At 38.9% G+C, this 16,379-nt stretch overlaps 1 protein-coding gene across 1 annotated transcript in view; it reads right to left on the bottom strand.

Annotated features, from left to right (window-relative positions):
* esyt1b (extended synaptotagmin-like protein 1b) overlaps positions 1-16,379 on the bottom strand; it is a 42,551-nt gene that overhangs the window by 18,993 nt on the left and 7,179 nt on the right. Inside the window, exons 7-24 of the mRNA XM_073870483.1 lie at positions 15,452-15,507; positions 15,199-15,319; positions 14,940-15,104; positions 14,612-14,694; positions 12,469-12,517; positions 12,201-12,290; positions 11,654-11,749; positions 9,881-9,952; positions 7,754-7,840; positions 7,483-7,632; positions 7,095-7,211; positions 6,502-6,678; positions 1,495-1,580; positions 1,364-1,412; positions 1,165-1,254; positions 992-1,087; positions 390-461; positions 201-287 (exon numbers count right to left, since the gene is read on the bottom strand). Of these exons, the coding sequence (XP_073726584.1) occupies positions 201-287; positions 390-461; positions 992-1,087; positions 1,165-1,254; positions 1,364-1,412; positions 1,495-1,580; positions 6,502-6,678; positions 7,095-7,211; positions 7,483-7,632; positions 7,754-7,840; positions 9,881-9,952; positions 11,654-11,749; positions 12,201-12,290; positions 12,469-12,517; positions 14,612-14,694; positions 14,940-15,104; positions 15,199-15,319; positions 15,452-15,507 (1,743 nt within the window). The remainder of the gene's footprint in view (positions 1-200; positions 288-389; positions 462-991; positions 1,088-1,164; positions 1,255-1,363; positions 1,413-1,494; positions 1,581-6,501; positions 6,679-7,094; positions 7,212-7,482; positions 7,633-7,753; positions 7,841-9,880; positions 9,953-11,653; positions 11,750-12,200; positions 12,291-12,468; positions 12,518-14,611; positions 14,695-14,939; positions 15,105-15,198; positions 15,320-15,451; positions 15,508-16,379) is intronic.

Raw genomic sequence — 16,379 nt, 5'->3', positions numbered from 1 at the left:
TTGAAGTCAGACAGTAAACAGAGATGTTTATAGATAGAAAGATGAGGAGGCTGGAGAACTTTGGGAACATAACGTGATCCAGGAAATTGTATTATGCTCTAATACATTGCAAGTGAATCATTTACTTACTGGAACTACTAATAATAAAACTACTGTAGGTATATAAAATAAATATGATGTCATTGCCTGTGAATTCTCACCTTTACGACAAGGTCTTCTTTTAACGGGTTTCGAACCAGAAAGTAAAATGCCTCATCCCACTGGGGAGAGCTGGTACGATCGCTCACCTGTATCACATGAATGTTAGAGAAAGAAACGAGAAAAAAATAAATATAGACAGTTGCCAATAATCAGATATTTTACTGCATCAGTGTAAAACGGTTTCTTACCGTGGTTCTGCGAGATTTTCCTCCTAAGATCAGCTCGGCTCCAACCTTAGGTTCCTTTCCACTTTTCTTTAACTAAATTACACACAGAAAAAACATTATTAACTGAGCTGTAAGTACATTTTGTTAAACTGAACATGTCTTACACACTATTAACAGGCACAAGTCTTATTAGAAATTCTGTTTTGATTATCTTGTTAATGTGACCTCACACTGATAAAGCTCCGCCCACAGCCACTGACTGACTGGTTAATTTTACCCAAAAGCTTTTTTAAATGTGTTTGTTAGCACACAAATGTTTTTTGTTGACATTGTCTAGGAACACCTGAGACTTATATTACATCATCTTGTAAAAATGGGCCTAATATGTGCCATTCAAGACATATTTCTGATAGAATTTCATAAAAAAATCAAATAAAAATAAAAACAAATTGATATTAAGTAGAAATATAACCCTATACAATTACTATGAATAGCTGAGCACAGTTTGAGACATTGAGATATCTTTATCTTAAAAGATGACAGGTAAGACTATTGCATTTCATTTTATTGCTGTATAGGAAGCACAAATGAGAAATGAAAGAGATCTGATTCGTCAAACTTACAGGAAGGTCGTGGGCGCGCTCCAAATACACAAACAGAAGAGCGGCGTTTGGCACGGCCTTATTTGCAAACGTGCTCTTCGACTGGTACAGCAACACCTGAGACACGAATCACACAGTTAACCATTTACCTTCTTTAAATCATTTTAGCACATATTAGAGATGTTTCTGCACACCTGCTGTAGTTTCTCCGGGTCTGTTACTGTAGGCAGCCATTCAAGAGCCAGATGAACACGACCATGCTTGACGTCATTCAGAGAAAACAACTACAACAGAGACAGAGCCATGAGAAGATATGATCATAATTCATATTTTTTCCACTTTTAATGGGATGCAACTTGCAATGCTTATACGTTTGAAGTTGCATAAACTTACCTCATTAATATACCGAGAGCTGATGATATCGTTCAGATTGATCTTCAGTCTAAAAGAAAAGCAATACATCTAAATAATGCAGATCAGCGCTGAGAGGCTCTTACAGGATTTACTGACAGCAGCTTTTATACCTGCCCATAAAATCGTCTTTCATGTCCATGTCCTTATCAAAAACCTCTAATGACAACTCTTGTCCAGGAAGCTCTGTTAACACCACCTATAAAATAAAATAAAAGAGTTTAATCTTAAGGGTTTATAAATACATAGTAGTGCTCTCTAATGCTACGTGTAACCAGAAGCATCGTGTTCCTCTCTCTAGATTACTTGCGGGAATTAACTTAATTTAATGCGAATTTTCCATTTGAATTTAATATTTTCAACATCACCCCGGGCGAGTTGCGTCTATTTGCGTCTTTGCATTGACTCTGTATGTAATCTACTCGTGTAAATCGTTAAATTTACATTTGTTGCATACGCCCTAAAATGCTGCGTGTACACCAAACAAGAAGCATTGCGTTCCTTGCTCTAGATTACTTGCGGGATTTAAAGCCGCTCTATTCAATTCGGCGTTTTTGTCAAACAGCGACCCCTAGAGTCGCTGGAGAATACTTGCAACTGTCGTAATTTCCCACTCTAGTACTCTGAAGATAATGATCAGGTAATGTTTCACAATTTCATACAAATATTAGGCTACTGCATAGTCTACTAAACTACAGATGATGGTAATAGGATAATAAGAAGTTTAAGTGTAAAGTGCATATAATAATAAAATACCGCGTTTGCTAGCTTATAATGTTTTAACATGATTGCAGCTAAATCACAATTAAACATTACAAAATGCCATGACAAAGTTAATTGTGTACGTTGCATTATCTCATAACATTGTTCGTTATAATGTCACTATACATGATTATTGCTATTTATCATAATAGTTTGCAAATTGTGCATGTTCACACTATTTACAACCTCTAGGCTTATTTATGTCCTGATAATTATGTGAGATATTGACAACTGTTGTCATGATAATCGCATGACATACTACAAGCAAGCGCAACAACATACAACATAGACTGCAAACAAGTTTACAAATAAGAGATTTACTTACTAATCCATCAACAAGATCGCCAGATCAGCATCCCTCCAGTGCTGTCTTTTAGCTCACGCCAAAGAGTAAAAACCTGACCGAGTGGGACTCTTGTCCGGTTCCTAACGCGGTCAGATTCTCTTTTCCTACTCGCTTCCGAACGCGCTTTCTTAACTTTTCTTAAAGTCGAAAAAAGCCTAACGTGTGTGACGTCGTTGCCGTATAGCAAGTCGTGCTTCTCGCGAGATTTGTCAGGGGCGGTTCTCTCAAGCTTGCATTGCTGGTTTTGGTAGCGGCGTCCTCCCGGAGCTTCAACAGGAGGATGATTCGCCTTAATATGACTTTGTTTACCACCGAAATAACTTTGAAGCTGTTATATTAAGGTAAAATAACTGCATAGTGTGTCTTTAACTTACTGTCATGCGTTTCCGCTTAAATTGAATAATTTAACTTGTGCGGAAGACAAGTTTGAGGCGAATAGCGCAGGTTTGTTGCAATCGTGCCCCCTAATTCGCGTCGTTCGCATTGCCTCATGCGAGTTTGCGTCTATTCGTGTCTTTGCATTGACTTTGTATGTAATCTACTTGCGCAAATCATTGATTTTACGTTTGGTGTACACAAAGCATTATGGGCGTACACACCAAACGCAAAATCATTGATTTGTGCAAGTAGATTACTTACAAAGTCAATGCAAAGACGCGAATAGACGCAAACTCGCATGGGCATCACGAAGCATCACAATCCTTGCTCTAAAATACTCGCAGGATTTAACTTCTTGTCATGTGAATTTTCTGCTTGAATTGAATATTTTCAACTTAAGGCAAGTAGCGCAAGTGCGTGGCAATCATGCCGCCCAATTCACATCATTCACATTGCTCCGTGCGAGTTTGCGTCTTTGCATTGACTTTGTATGTAATCTACTTGCACAAATCGTTGAATTTGCACAACTAATTAATAGTGTCATTCCATTTGAATTAAATATTTTAACTTGTGCGGAAGATGAGTTTGAGGCGAATAGCGCAAGTTTGTAGCAATCGTCCCGCCCAATTTGCGTTGTGTGTATTGCCCCACGCAAGTTTGCGTCTATAAGTGTCTTTGCATTGACTTTTTTGCACTGTATTTTGCATTTGGTATGTACGCCCCATAATGCTACATGGACACTAAACATGAAGCATCGCGTTTCTTGCTCTAGAATACTCGCAGGCTTTAACTTTGTGTCATGTGAATTTTCTGATTGAATTGAATATTTTCAACTTAAGGCAAATAGCGCAAGTGCGTGGCAATCATGCCGCCCAATTCACATCATTCACATTGCTCCGTGCGAGTTTGCGTCTTTGCATTGACTTTGTATGTAATCTCCTTGCACAAATCGTTGAATTTGCACAACTAATTAATAGTGTCATTCCATTTGAATTAAATATTTTAACTTGTGCGGAAGATGAGTTTGAGGCGAATAGCGCAAGTTTGTAGCAATTGCGCCCAATTTGCGTTGTTTGTATTGCCACACGCAAGTTCGCGTCTATAAGTGTCTTTGCATTGACTTTTTTGCACTGTATTTTGCATTTGGTGTGTACGCCCCATAATGCTACATGGACACTAAACATGAAGCATCGCGTTTCTTGCTCTAGAATACTCGCAGGATTTAACTTTGTGTCATGTGAATTTTCTGCTTGAATTTAATATTTTCAACTTAAGGCAAATAGCGCAAGTGCGTGGCAATCATGCCGCCCAATTCACATCATTCACATTGCTCCGTGCGAGTTTGCGTCTTTGCATTGACTTTGTATGTAATCAACTTGCACAAATCGTTGAATTTGCACAACTAATTAATAGTCTCATTCCATTTGAATTAAATATTTTAACTTGTGCGGAAGATGAGTTTGAGGCGAATAGCGCAAGTTTGTAGCAATTGCGCCCAATTTGCGTTGTTTGTATTGCCACACGCAAGTTCGCGTCTATAAGTGTCTTTGCATTGACTTTTTTGCACTGTATTTTGCATTTGGTGTGTACGCCCCATAATGCTACATGGACACTAAACATGAAGCATCGCGTTTCTTGCTCTAGAATACTCGCAGGATTTAACTTTGTGTCATGTGAATTTTCTGCTTGAATTTAATATTTTCAACTTAAGGCAAATAGCGCAAGTGCGTGGCAATCATGCCGCCCAATTCACATCATTCACATTGCTCCGTGCGAGTTTGCGTCTTTGCATTGACTTTGTATGTAATCAACTTGCACAAATCGTTGAATTTGCACAACTAATTAATAGTCTCATTCCATTTGAATTAAATATTTTAACTTGTGCGGAAGATGAGTTTGAGGCGAATAGCGCAAGTTTGTAGCAATCGTGCCGCCCAATTTGCGTTGTGTGTATTGCCCCACGCAAGTTCGCGTCTATAAGTGTCTTTGCATTGACTTTTTTGCACTGTATTTTGCATTTGGTGTGTACGCCCCATAATGCTACATGTACACTAAACATGAAGCATCGCGTTTCTTGCTTTAGAATACTCGCAGGATTTAACTTTGTGTCATGTGAATTTTCTGCTTGAGTTGAATATTTTCAATTTGCGTGAAGACATGTTTGAGGAAAATAGCGCATATTTTAGCGGCAATCACGTTGCCTTATTCGCATCACATAATTACATGACTTTGTATGTAATCTACTCACGAAAATCGTTAAATTCATGTTTGGTGTGTACACCCCATAATGCTACGTGTACACCAAACGCGAAGCATCGAGTTCCTCACTCTAGATTACTTGCGGGATTTAACTTTGTGTCATACGAATTTTCCGCTATATGTGCTATATAAATAAAATAAATTAAAATTTAAATAAGAATTTTCAACTCGAGTTGAATGTTTTCAACTTGTACGGAAAACGCGTTTGAGGCGAACAGTGCATGTTCATGGCAATTGTGCCGCCCAATTCACATCATTCGTATCGCCCTGCAATGACTTTGTATGTAATCTACTCGCGCAAATAGTTAAATTCACTTCTGGCATGTACACAGCATTAGCCTGACGTTGCCATACTCAATTCTAGTCGGAATTTGAGTCTGATACCGCTCCATTGAGCTATAATTATGAGGCGTGTCTCAACCGAAAAATGCCTCTGCACTCAATTGGATAGACCTACGACCAATCAGAGCAACCGAGTGTGTAACGTATGTTGAAATTACGTCTTTGCAGCCTGACCGAACTGCTAGTTATTTCGCTATGACACTAACATTGTGATTATACTGAGTTAGCGAATGTACATCAACACCTATTATGTTTACAACATTTTGTTTATATCACAACATGAAGTATTTACTAAGTGAGTAAGACTATCTCTTACCATTTGTACGTTAGGTGAACTTCATCCACGACGATACCCATTACGTTTGCTTGAAAATATTGGAGCCTAGCATGTCCCTCCACTTATTCAGCAACCACGATTCCGGGCTTCCGAAAAGAAGCTGGCAACGGCCGCTAATTATATCCATCTCGTCGTGCACGCTGAGTTGCATCGCCGTGATAACGTTAGCCTTTTCAGTTGCGACCAACTTTTGCCGAATAGGACATCAACAAATGCCCTGCTCGCGTTTCTCTGTTCCTCTTTTAAAATCAATGCTCTGTCGATATATTTTAGAACAGACTCAATGTCAGAATCCACACATCTGAACTCTACAGCGGCAGCCATTCAACACACGCGCTCTTTGGTGATGTGGTTCATTACGTTACTGTTGATTATCTGTCCATCATCGTATAAAGCCCGCCCTGACAATTTGATTGGTTCGACCAGCATTTGTCCTAAAATAGTAGTTCCTCAACGGAGAAACCCCAGACCCATCTTCCCGTTTACAAAATCTTGTGGGCGGGGCTAAGATGGGCTGGCACCCAGGCTAACACAGCATAACAATAAAAACTTGTTTTATTGCAATGTGACCCATCTCACTTTGTGGAAAATGTACGAAGCAATCTAGGTGTCGTACATGAAAGTATAATATCGAAAATGATGCGCAGTATACAAACTCCATACTATGTAAATAAGATGAGTAATATGGTTCCCTACCTCATACATCTCATTCCATGTGGGGTTGAGATTTTCTTTGATGACTTGACTTTTAAAGGTTTCACCTCCAATCTGAATCTTGACGTAGGGGTCGCTCTTACCCTTCACCATTCCACCCATCTTGTTGTCCTTGGGAACCAAATTTTCACCCTTCACCAGGTGAATACGCAATAGCCCCTACAGAAATAAGAAAATGGAAACATGTTTTACTTTAGAGTAACTTAAAATCAACATATTGGCTTGAACGACACTGCTATTCACCAATCAGATTTCAAGGATTTTCCAGAGGCTTAAATCAACCAATTTAATTAATCTCTGATTTTAGAGGCACTCTGGTATGATTTATGGCTACAACTGATTTACAGAAGTGTTGTTTTAGGACCAAGGCAATTGCAAATGTTGTGCTATTGTTAATTAAATACAATATTGGCACAAACACACTGCTTTCCGACAGGCCAATTGGCCATCAATGCAAAAATGACTCAAAGAAGCTGACACAGTAACATTTACTTTTCCACTAAATTAAAATGCCAGCTTTAATTTTATTGAGAGTCAATGTCTCTTTCGTGGGGCATTAGATCAGATCTGCTTACCTCAGTGGCGAAGCTGGAATGGGGTGTGGTCATCTCTGGGCGTGATCCAAAACCCTTTGATAGCGGGTCACTGGAGAGATGAGAGAGATTAACAGCATCTTCATCCAACCAGAGCACCTGTGAGAGATGACATCAATGCATACCGTCAAAGATTGAAGCTTTTTATCTAAAGTAACAAACGTTCCCCAAAGTAAACACTTCATCGCTTTAGTTTTAATGACAGCATGCACACACATACAGACGCGTCTGGCATTGACATTGAACTGAACGCAACGTTGAGTAAAACCAGATAATTCATGTTACCACAACATGATATAACAGGGTTAAAGAGAATCGAATGTGTCACTGTTTATAATGCACTAATGTAATAAACATCAGATGCATTTACCCTGAGCACTGTTTTGACGTGGATTCGGCTGCCTGGACCGGCCTTCTCCAAATTAAACCACTCATCTAGAGTCAGGTCAGGACAAGTCAGAAGACGAGAAACAGGAATCGACAGATTTCCCAAAGCCTGGACACGATCGTTATCCTTCACCTGAAAGAAAGAGAGAGAGAGTTGATGGCTTGTTATGATGTTTACCAGGACCTATCGTAACAATTGCTTTAATGCAGATGTGAATCAGATTCTCCATTAGATGAAGATAATGCAAGTGTACCTGGATGTTAATGTCCTGTTTGCTTGGATCTCGGACGAAGAAAGTGAAAGCGTCTTCCCATTGAGGGTTCACAGTGTTCCAGCAGATCTAATGATGGAGGAGAGAAATTGTTTTTTTTTTTAAACTGCACTGCACAATCACTTTATCTCATCTGTATGTTCTGTATGAGCATTTTGTGTTGAAGGGATACTCCACTTTTTTTGAAAATATGCACATTTTTTTCAGCTCCCCTACAGTTAAAAATTGATTTTTACCATTTTGGAATTCATTCAGCTGATCTCCGGGTCTGGCTCTACCAGTTTTAGCATAGCTTAGCACAATCCATTGAATCTGATTAGACCATTAGCATTGCGCTAAAAATAACCAAAGAGTTTAGATATTTTTCCTATTTAAAACTTGACTCTTCTGTAGTTACATTGTGTACTAAGACCGTCGAAAAATTAAAAGTTGTGATTTGCTAAGCCGATATGGCTAGGAACTATACTCTCATTCTGGCATAATAATCAAGGACTTTGCTGCCGTAACATGGCTGCAGCAGGCACAATGATATTACGCAGCAGCCGAAAATAGTCCCATTGGTAACTTTCAATAGCAGGGGCACTGCGTAATATCACACTTTGGTCATTTTTGAGCGTGATGCTAATGGTCTAATCAGATTCAATGGATTATGCTAAGCTATGCTAAAAGTGATACCGCCAGACCCTGAGATCAGCTGAATGGATTCCAAAACGGTAAAAATCAAATATTTAACTCTAGGGGAGCTGGAAAATGAGACTATTTTCAAAAAAAGTGGAGTGTCCCTTTAAGTTTTGCACAATACTTGTGTTATGCCATTTAGGTTTATCATTTTTGTTTTGTATTTTACACTGTAGTGTGTTCTTATCAAGCGTGCCGCACAAGCCCTGAAAAGTGAAGCCAAAACGTCTCGATCGCCCCCCCCCAGTGAATGGTCCCAGTTTAGATCATAAACCCCGCCTCCCCATGCTATTCAATGGGACTTGAGACCAACTAAACAATTTAATTACACTTCAATTATCTTTTTTCCGAAGCTGGTTTCTGTCATTTACTGTAGTTTTTATCACGCTGATGTAAATTCAAGAGCTTGTCTTGAAAATAAGTTTGTTTTTAGTTAGTTATTTAATGCTATAAAAATGGTTGTGTCACATCATGATTGCCAGCTGTTATATGTGCATTCTGAGAGAGCGACGGCGGGGCCTTGATTTCGCGTCTCTACTTCCTGCTCACTATGTCGCAGGACTGGTCACGAAATCGCTACTGCGCTAACTAAAAACCCAAGATGTCAGCGCCGTATCAGGACACTGGCGGCTTCACTTTTCACCAATGGAAGAAAGCGAACGGGCGTCGTCCATCTTTTTTACAGTCTATGGTTCTTATTTGCACTACTACATTGTTTTGCGGACTGTTTATGTGCATTTTGGTCTGCACTAAGTATTTTATGTGTGAATAATTTTTGTGCAATTGTTATCATGTTGGTTAAGCCGCCTTTCCACTGTACACGACATTCGGACACGACTGTCGGAGTTCGCCCCCTAGTGGCAGTCGTCATGAAATTTCAGTTTAATCGCAATTCTGTGTCAACATAATAGAGAAGCTCATTTCAGCACAATCTATAAATATTCACTATAGTGGAATAAATAAATAAATAAATACAAATGAATTAACAGCTACGCATATATACCAAACACCGCCAATATTTTGGGAGAGAACATATTGAGACAAGATTAAAAGTAATAACGTGTATTGCATGCGGTGTAGTCGCACAAGTAAAAATTTTTTATCGGATCCAACACTCAAAACGGATCCGAAAATTACGCACCCGCAGATGGTCGTCACCTCACGCAACCCCTTTGCAACTCTACATAGGGAATGAATGACTTCTGGTTTATCGGCCATCATTTGTTAAGTACAGTGGAAAGGCGGCTTTACAGTTTAGTTGCTGTAAGTGAAAATGTGCACTGTAGGAACGCCTAAAACAAACAACAAATTACGTCTTGTATGCTCGGACATTCTTCACAGATAAAGCTATGTAATCTGTGTTTTAAATGGAAATGTCTGGCATGGGGTGTCTGGTATTGTTGGCTTGAATGGAAAATGTGTTTGTCTTACCCGACTATCACGTGTAACATCTTGCACTGAAATTTGCACAATGGGATTTGGATCCTTATTGCCTTTCTTCATCTGAAAACACAAGATTTGCACAACCATGCATTTTATAAAAATTCTGCACACAGATATTCCAAGGCAACTTTTCAGGCAACCTATATGTTGTTTACTGCCCGTGACGAGGATCGCTAGGGCAAGTGTGTACTTGTTTCAAGAGCTTTAGATATCAGCGTGTGTCTCCAGGTGGATTCTCATATTTGCACTTATAGTCAAATCTTCTGGATGCCGGGGGAAATGGTATGAGTTTTCAATCTGAATTATATAACCATGAGCTGAATAAGTGAAGGCCAAGCTAATGTTACATTTAATTGTTTCTGTAGCCTGTCCTGCTTTTACCCTGGTGCAGAGAGGGGCGTCAGCCAGTCTGCTGCCAAACTAACATCAAAGGAAAACTACAGGTTGTGGGTAACCAAAAGCACACACTATCATAGCTAACAAGACGTCTCATACTAGGTGACAACATTTTCTATTCTTCAACTATAAATCTAACCGGGTGATTCTCACAAAAACTTGGTTTTAAAAATGTCAAGCATGAAAATGTAAAAATTGCTTAAATTTACTTTTTTTCCCACCAGACATTGAAAAACAAAGTCTGGAGTAAATGGGAACATTAATTTAAAAACTTTTACTTATCATTTAACACTTTTTGTAACATAATTTAAAAAATTAGTCCTAAAAAATCTCATTACCGCAACAGTCAGAAAACATCAACACTGACATATGTTCAAAATGACATGACAAACCTGAAAGAACATAATTTGGAGATTCTGCACATGCATTTAAAATCAAAGTATTATGATTCTATTAATTAAATTAACATTTAATAAGCATCTGTTGCGGTAATGATAATCAAAATGTCGTGTAAGCATTCTGACAAGACAATATTTCAAATTAACTGTAAAAAAATGATCTTACCTGGTAGCCATCTTGAAGTAACTGGTCCATGTGCTTGGTCACTCAAAATCAAACTTTTTTAAAATTCTGTATGTGTGCTTAATTTGTTCTCAATAAGTGTTGCGGAGGATGAGAACATCAGGCATGGACACATCATTTTCCTAATTTTTCTTCATTATTATTATACATGTATATTCAGTAAATTTTTTGTCTGTCATCTAAAGTAGTCTAGCAAAACATCCATTTATTTTTTTTCTTAATATTTTTGTGTTAATTTGATTAAATTACAACATAACGCATGTTCAAACATAGCCGGACACACTGCGATAATGAGAATTTCAGCAGAAAATGAGATAAAATTTCCAATTATAAATTCTTATGTTGAAATCACACATTGTGCAAGGTAGAACACAGTATTGTGTTAATTCTGATGCTTTTTAATGTTACTATATTACACATTTTAAAGCTAAAATCATTAGTGCCGTGGTGTTTCAATGGTTTCGTGAGAATCACCCAACCCTTGCACAAATACTTTTGCTTATTTACATCAAATTTTGGGAAAACCCACCTACCTATTTTTAGTTTGCTATGACAATATCACAACTCTAAACTGTGTTAAATTAAGCTAGCCCCAAGCTTTGTTTGCTTTTATTAGTCAGTTGTTTTTCTAACTGAAGGGTTCCCAAGTGTACCCAAAGGAAGGTTTCGTCATATTTAATAAAATGCGCGGACTGGTATTGATATTATGCCCTTAAACTTTAGCCAAGTATGTAATAGAGAACAAAGAGAGCAACAGGAAGAGGATGTGAGAGTATTACTCACAGGAAGTGCCTCAGCTTTGTCCAGATACACCGCCAAGATGGCTGATGAAGGTGGCTTTGCCGTTTTACTCACCACACTTTCATTTCTCTTTAAAACCTGAAAGTGAGAGAGCAAAAAAAAGAGAGAGATGAGGTGCGTGCCTGTGGTTAAGGGTTAAGTGCTGTTTGCCCACACTGTTTGGCACTAGTAAGTGTGCACTTTGTGAGCAAGCTCACAGTTGACGTTTACTTACATTTGCATTTCACTTTTATTAAATTAAGTGTCTGTTTACTGGGATTGGGTGTGGAGACGATTTGCATGTGTGAAAACCTGACACACCCAATTGCAGCAAAGTACCTGGTTTAATGTCTTTTGTGTGTGTGAGTACTGTATGCACAGTGGTCCCAAAACATGCTTGGACACATTTAAAAATGATTGACAGATTTTTCTGGGCTATTAAGTTCCCTAACTAAAACAACAAAGCTGGTGGTGCCCCAAGACTTTTGCATAACTGAATCACATTCTGAAGTGTGTAAATGTTTTTGTGGTTGTTGTGTGCATGTGTGACCTGTTCCAGTCTTTCTGTGGTGGGTTCCAGTGTCAGCCACTCCAGTTTAAGGTGAACCCGTCCAGTCTGAGCATCCTTCAAGTTGAACCACTAATGTGGAGACACAAAATATCATTTACATTTATTCATTTAGCAGACACTTTAATGCAAAGTGACCTATAAATAATCATCTTAGAAAAATCAATGAGATGAATGGGATAAAGAATAAAGCCATTAGAGTCCATGCAAACAATTAGTTTGACTCTTCTTAATGAATAAAGACTCTCACCTCATCAACAATTTGAGATTTCCTCACAATTCCCAAGTCTAGTTTAATCCTGAACACAACAGATACAGAAAGAAAGAAATAGAGACAAATAGAAAGAAAGAGAGAAAAGAAAGATTAGCAAGTGGTAAAGCTGAAGTTTACAGTTTTGGTATCACACTGATGTTAACAGGACAGTGTGACACAAACCCAAAAATGCCAAATCATGAATATCCTATCTTTTAGCATTTTCATTGCATTTTTAACTTGCAGAACTTAAATACTCTGACGTCAAACACATTTGTTTTAAAACAAGTGACTGCCATTGTCTCATTCGAAGCAGAGCGAGGGTGAAAAATTATTGTAAAGCATCATACATGACATTATAAGTGATTTTCATAAAGATTTAAAGGGAAAGTTCACCCAAAAATATAAATAATGTCATTAATGACTTACCCTCAGGTCGTTCTAAACTCGTAATGCTGCGTTCAGACCACCCGCAGTAGAGGCGAGTGATTTCAATGTTAACTCAATGTGAACACGCGTTGACTCGAGTCTGGAGGTCTTGTGGCACAAATGAGGCGTTTAGCGTGGTGGGGTGGACGCAGTTCCACCTCATTCGCACATCTAGTAAACGCGCGAGTTGAAAATTTGAACTTTGGCAGAAAACCGCGTTAAGCATTCAGGAGCTTGTTCTAGTAGTGACATGATTACAGGAAGCGAGCAGAGTCGTAGAAGCCCCTCCCATGATGAAATTTCCGCGTGAATGTCTCGATGACTAGATTTTGAAGCAAGTAAACTCAAAATGTTAAAGCGGCAAACTAGACGCAGTAGACGTGAATTTGACGCCTCAGACGCAGCTGGTGTGAACTCACGGTAAGACCTCCGATCATCTTCGGAACACAGTTTAAGATGTTTTAGATTTAGTCTGAGAGCTTGTTGACCCTTCATTGAAGATCTACGTACGGTATACTGTCCATGTCCAGAAAGGCAACAAAAACATCACCAAAGTAGTCCATGCGACATCAGCGGGTCAGCCAGAATGTGCCGAAGCATCAAAATCACACTTTTGTCCAAAAATAACAAAAGTTATGACTTTATTCAGCATTGTCTTCTCTTCCGCGTCTGTTGTGAAGCGCATGCGTGAGACTAAAGTCACGTGACTGCAGTGACACGGCTGACGTGTTATCCTCAAGTTTGCGAAGGTTTTTTTTCAAACTTACAGTGTGTGTCTCCCTAATGCTGGGTTCACACCAGATGCGGTAGAGGCGGCAAACCCGAGTGATTTACATGTTAAGTTAATGCAAAGACTCGATTAGGCATCCTGCAGCGTGGATGGCACGTTCCGTGCGAATTGAGCGTTCCTGCGATAAACGCGCCAGTTGAAAAATCTGAACTTCTGCGGATTTCCGCGCCATGTTAATTAATTAGGACATGGCTGTAGTAGTGACGTGATTAAAGGAAGCAAGCGGTGTCTCAGCGGAGTCGCAGAAGCCCCTCCCATGACGCGAATTTCCGTGTGAATGTCTCGAATGACTAGAATTTCACGCACGAATGAAACGAGTAAACTCAAATGTTCAAGCGTCCACATACGCGCAAATAGCTTGTTTTTGTCGCCTCTACCGTGGCTGGTGTGAATGCACCATAAGACTGTAAACGAAGCCTGGGCGCACAAAAAAACAAACAAACAAAAACTGCTGGGGCGCACTACATAACACGTCAGGTGCGTCGTACGACACTGCAGTCACGTGACTTTAGCCTCATGCATGCGCTTCACAACATACGCGGTAGAGAAGACAATGCTGAATAAAGTCGTAATTTTTGTTATTTTTGAACCAAAATGTATTTTCGATGCTTCAACAGATTCTAACTAACCCATTGATGTGACATGGACTACTTCGATGATGTTTTATTACCTTTCTGGACATGGAAACCGTACATAGATTTTCAATGAAGGGTCAACAATCTCTCAGACTAAATCTAAAACATCTTAAACTGTGATCCGAAAATGAACAGAGGTCTTACGAGTTTGGAACGACATGAGGGTGAGTCATTAATGACATTATTTAAATTTTTGGGTGAACTATCCCTTTAACAAGATACGATGCATTCGAATGAACAAATGAGACATGCAATGAGTAAAGAAGATAAACACTAATGATGGTACCTGCCCAGAAAATCATCATGATCGGGGTCTTTGTCAAACACCTCCACCTCAAGCTCTTGACCGGGAACCTCATGAACGATGACCTGACGTACAAACACGCATGCAACACCAAACACACACGCTATAATAACAGCACGGACAGTAATGATGACAACGGTTATGCATTTCACAAAACGATGACACGGAGGACATATAAAACATGTGATTTTATAATAGTGCGATATTTAAAGTGGCGTCGTACATACATTTGAGCCTGGTTTGATTTTTACCAGACTAAATGAATTGCACTGCTCACAGTAACAGCACGGTGCCATTCTGCTCTACCCACCTCATATATTTCTTCCCATTTGGGATTGAGTGTGTTGTCCAGATGTCGGGATTTAAAGGTCTGCGGGCCCACCCTGAGCAGGGCGTACGGGTCAGACAAGCCCGCCATCATGTTATCCTTAGCGGCCAAGGCGTCAGCTTCCAGTAGGTGAATGCGGACGACTCCCTATAGAGATAGAAAGACAGTCATTTGTTATTGTGCTTGGAGCATGTGTGTGCGCGTGTGTGTGTGTGTGTGCGCGTGTGTGTGTGCATGTTACCCTGGGCAGAGGACAGCGCAGTTGGGCAACAGGCAGGTTTGGCACTAAAGGAACTGTGAGCCGATTGGGCAACACCAAAAACGATGCAATTGCATCCATGATCATAGTGTCTGACATCACACTGATAGAGACAAAAAGAGAAAGTGTTAAAAAAGAGACAGGTTAAAAATTTAAGCAGAGATAAAGACTTTTGAGTATAACAATCTCAATTAAACAGTATAAATGTATGTATCTCTAATCAGTGTAAACTTACTTCAGCCCTGGAATATCCAATAAATTGGTCAAACCGGTCCAATTAATGTCCAGTTTCTAACATAAAACAAGAAAGAGCAGAAAATGTTGAAAATTAACTTATTAAATATAAATAAATGTTAGTATATAAGTAAGGGATAATGTATAGGCAACCGATTGTTATTGCCTATCCCGCTTATTACACGGCTATTTACTTCATAAGTAACATAAGGAACATTAAATATCAAAATTGAACGAATGTAGACCTTCCGCAAGGAAAACCCATTTATTTATTTTGTTTTAAAGGTGCCAAAGAATGCATTGAAATAATCTGTTAAATTGTCTCTGATATCTACATAGAAGGTTTGTGGCTTTATTAAGTGCAAAAATAACCCAGAGATGGTTTTACGGGTCCATTTACAACCCTAGAATTTGTCTTTAGAATAAAATGGTCTATTATTACCTTATTTGAAAGGGTCATTAATAATGTTGAGCTCTGCTCTGATTGGCTGTTTCTCAGAGCAGCTCCTTCAGTAGCTCTCTGTGTGTGTATACAGACCTTATGTTTGAGTCTGTATCAGACGAAGATACAGAATTTGAGGAATAATTAATTGTTCGGAGATTGTTAATGGATGTTTTTAAGTGGTAAGTTTTAATGTTTTTTTCAGTATGGGGCTGCAAAACGTAACTGTAACGTCAATAATAGGACTTCAGACTACACGCTAGCATATAGCATTAAAGGATTATTCAATTTTCTTAAAAAAAAATCCAGATATTTACTGACCACCATGTCATCCAAAATTTTAATGGACTTTAATGGACCCCAACCAGTTTTAATGCAGTTTAAAATTGCAGCTTCAAAGGACTCTAAACGATCCCAAATGATGCATAAGGGTCTTATCTAGCGAAAAGATTGTCATTTTTGGCAAGAAAAATAAAAAATATGCACT

This window comes from Misgurnus anguillicaudatus, chromosome 8, assembly GCF_027580225.2.
Source record: "Misgurnus anguillicaudatus chromosome 8, ASM2758022v2, whole genome shotgun sequence".
Classification (NCBI taxonomy): domain Eukaryota; kingdom Metazoa; phylum Chordata; class Actinopteri; order Cypriniformes; family Cobitidae; genus Misgurnus; species Misgurnus anguillicaudatus.
Note: the sequence above shows the minus strand (reverse complement) of the source record. Positions and strands in the feature narration are given on the sequence as shown.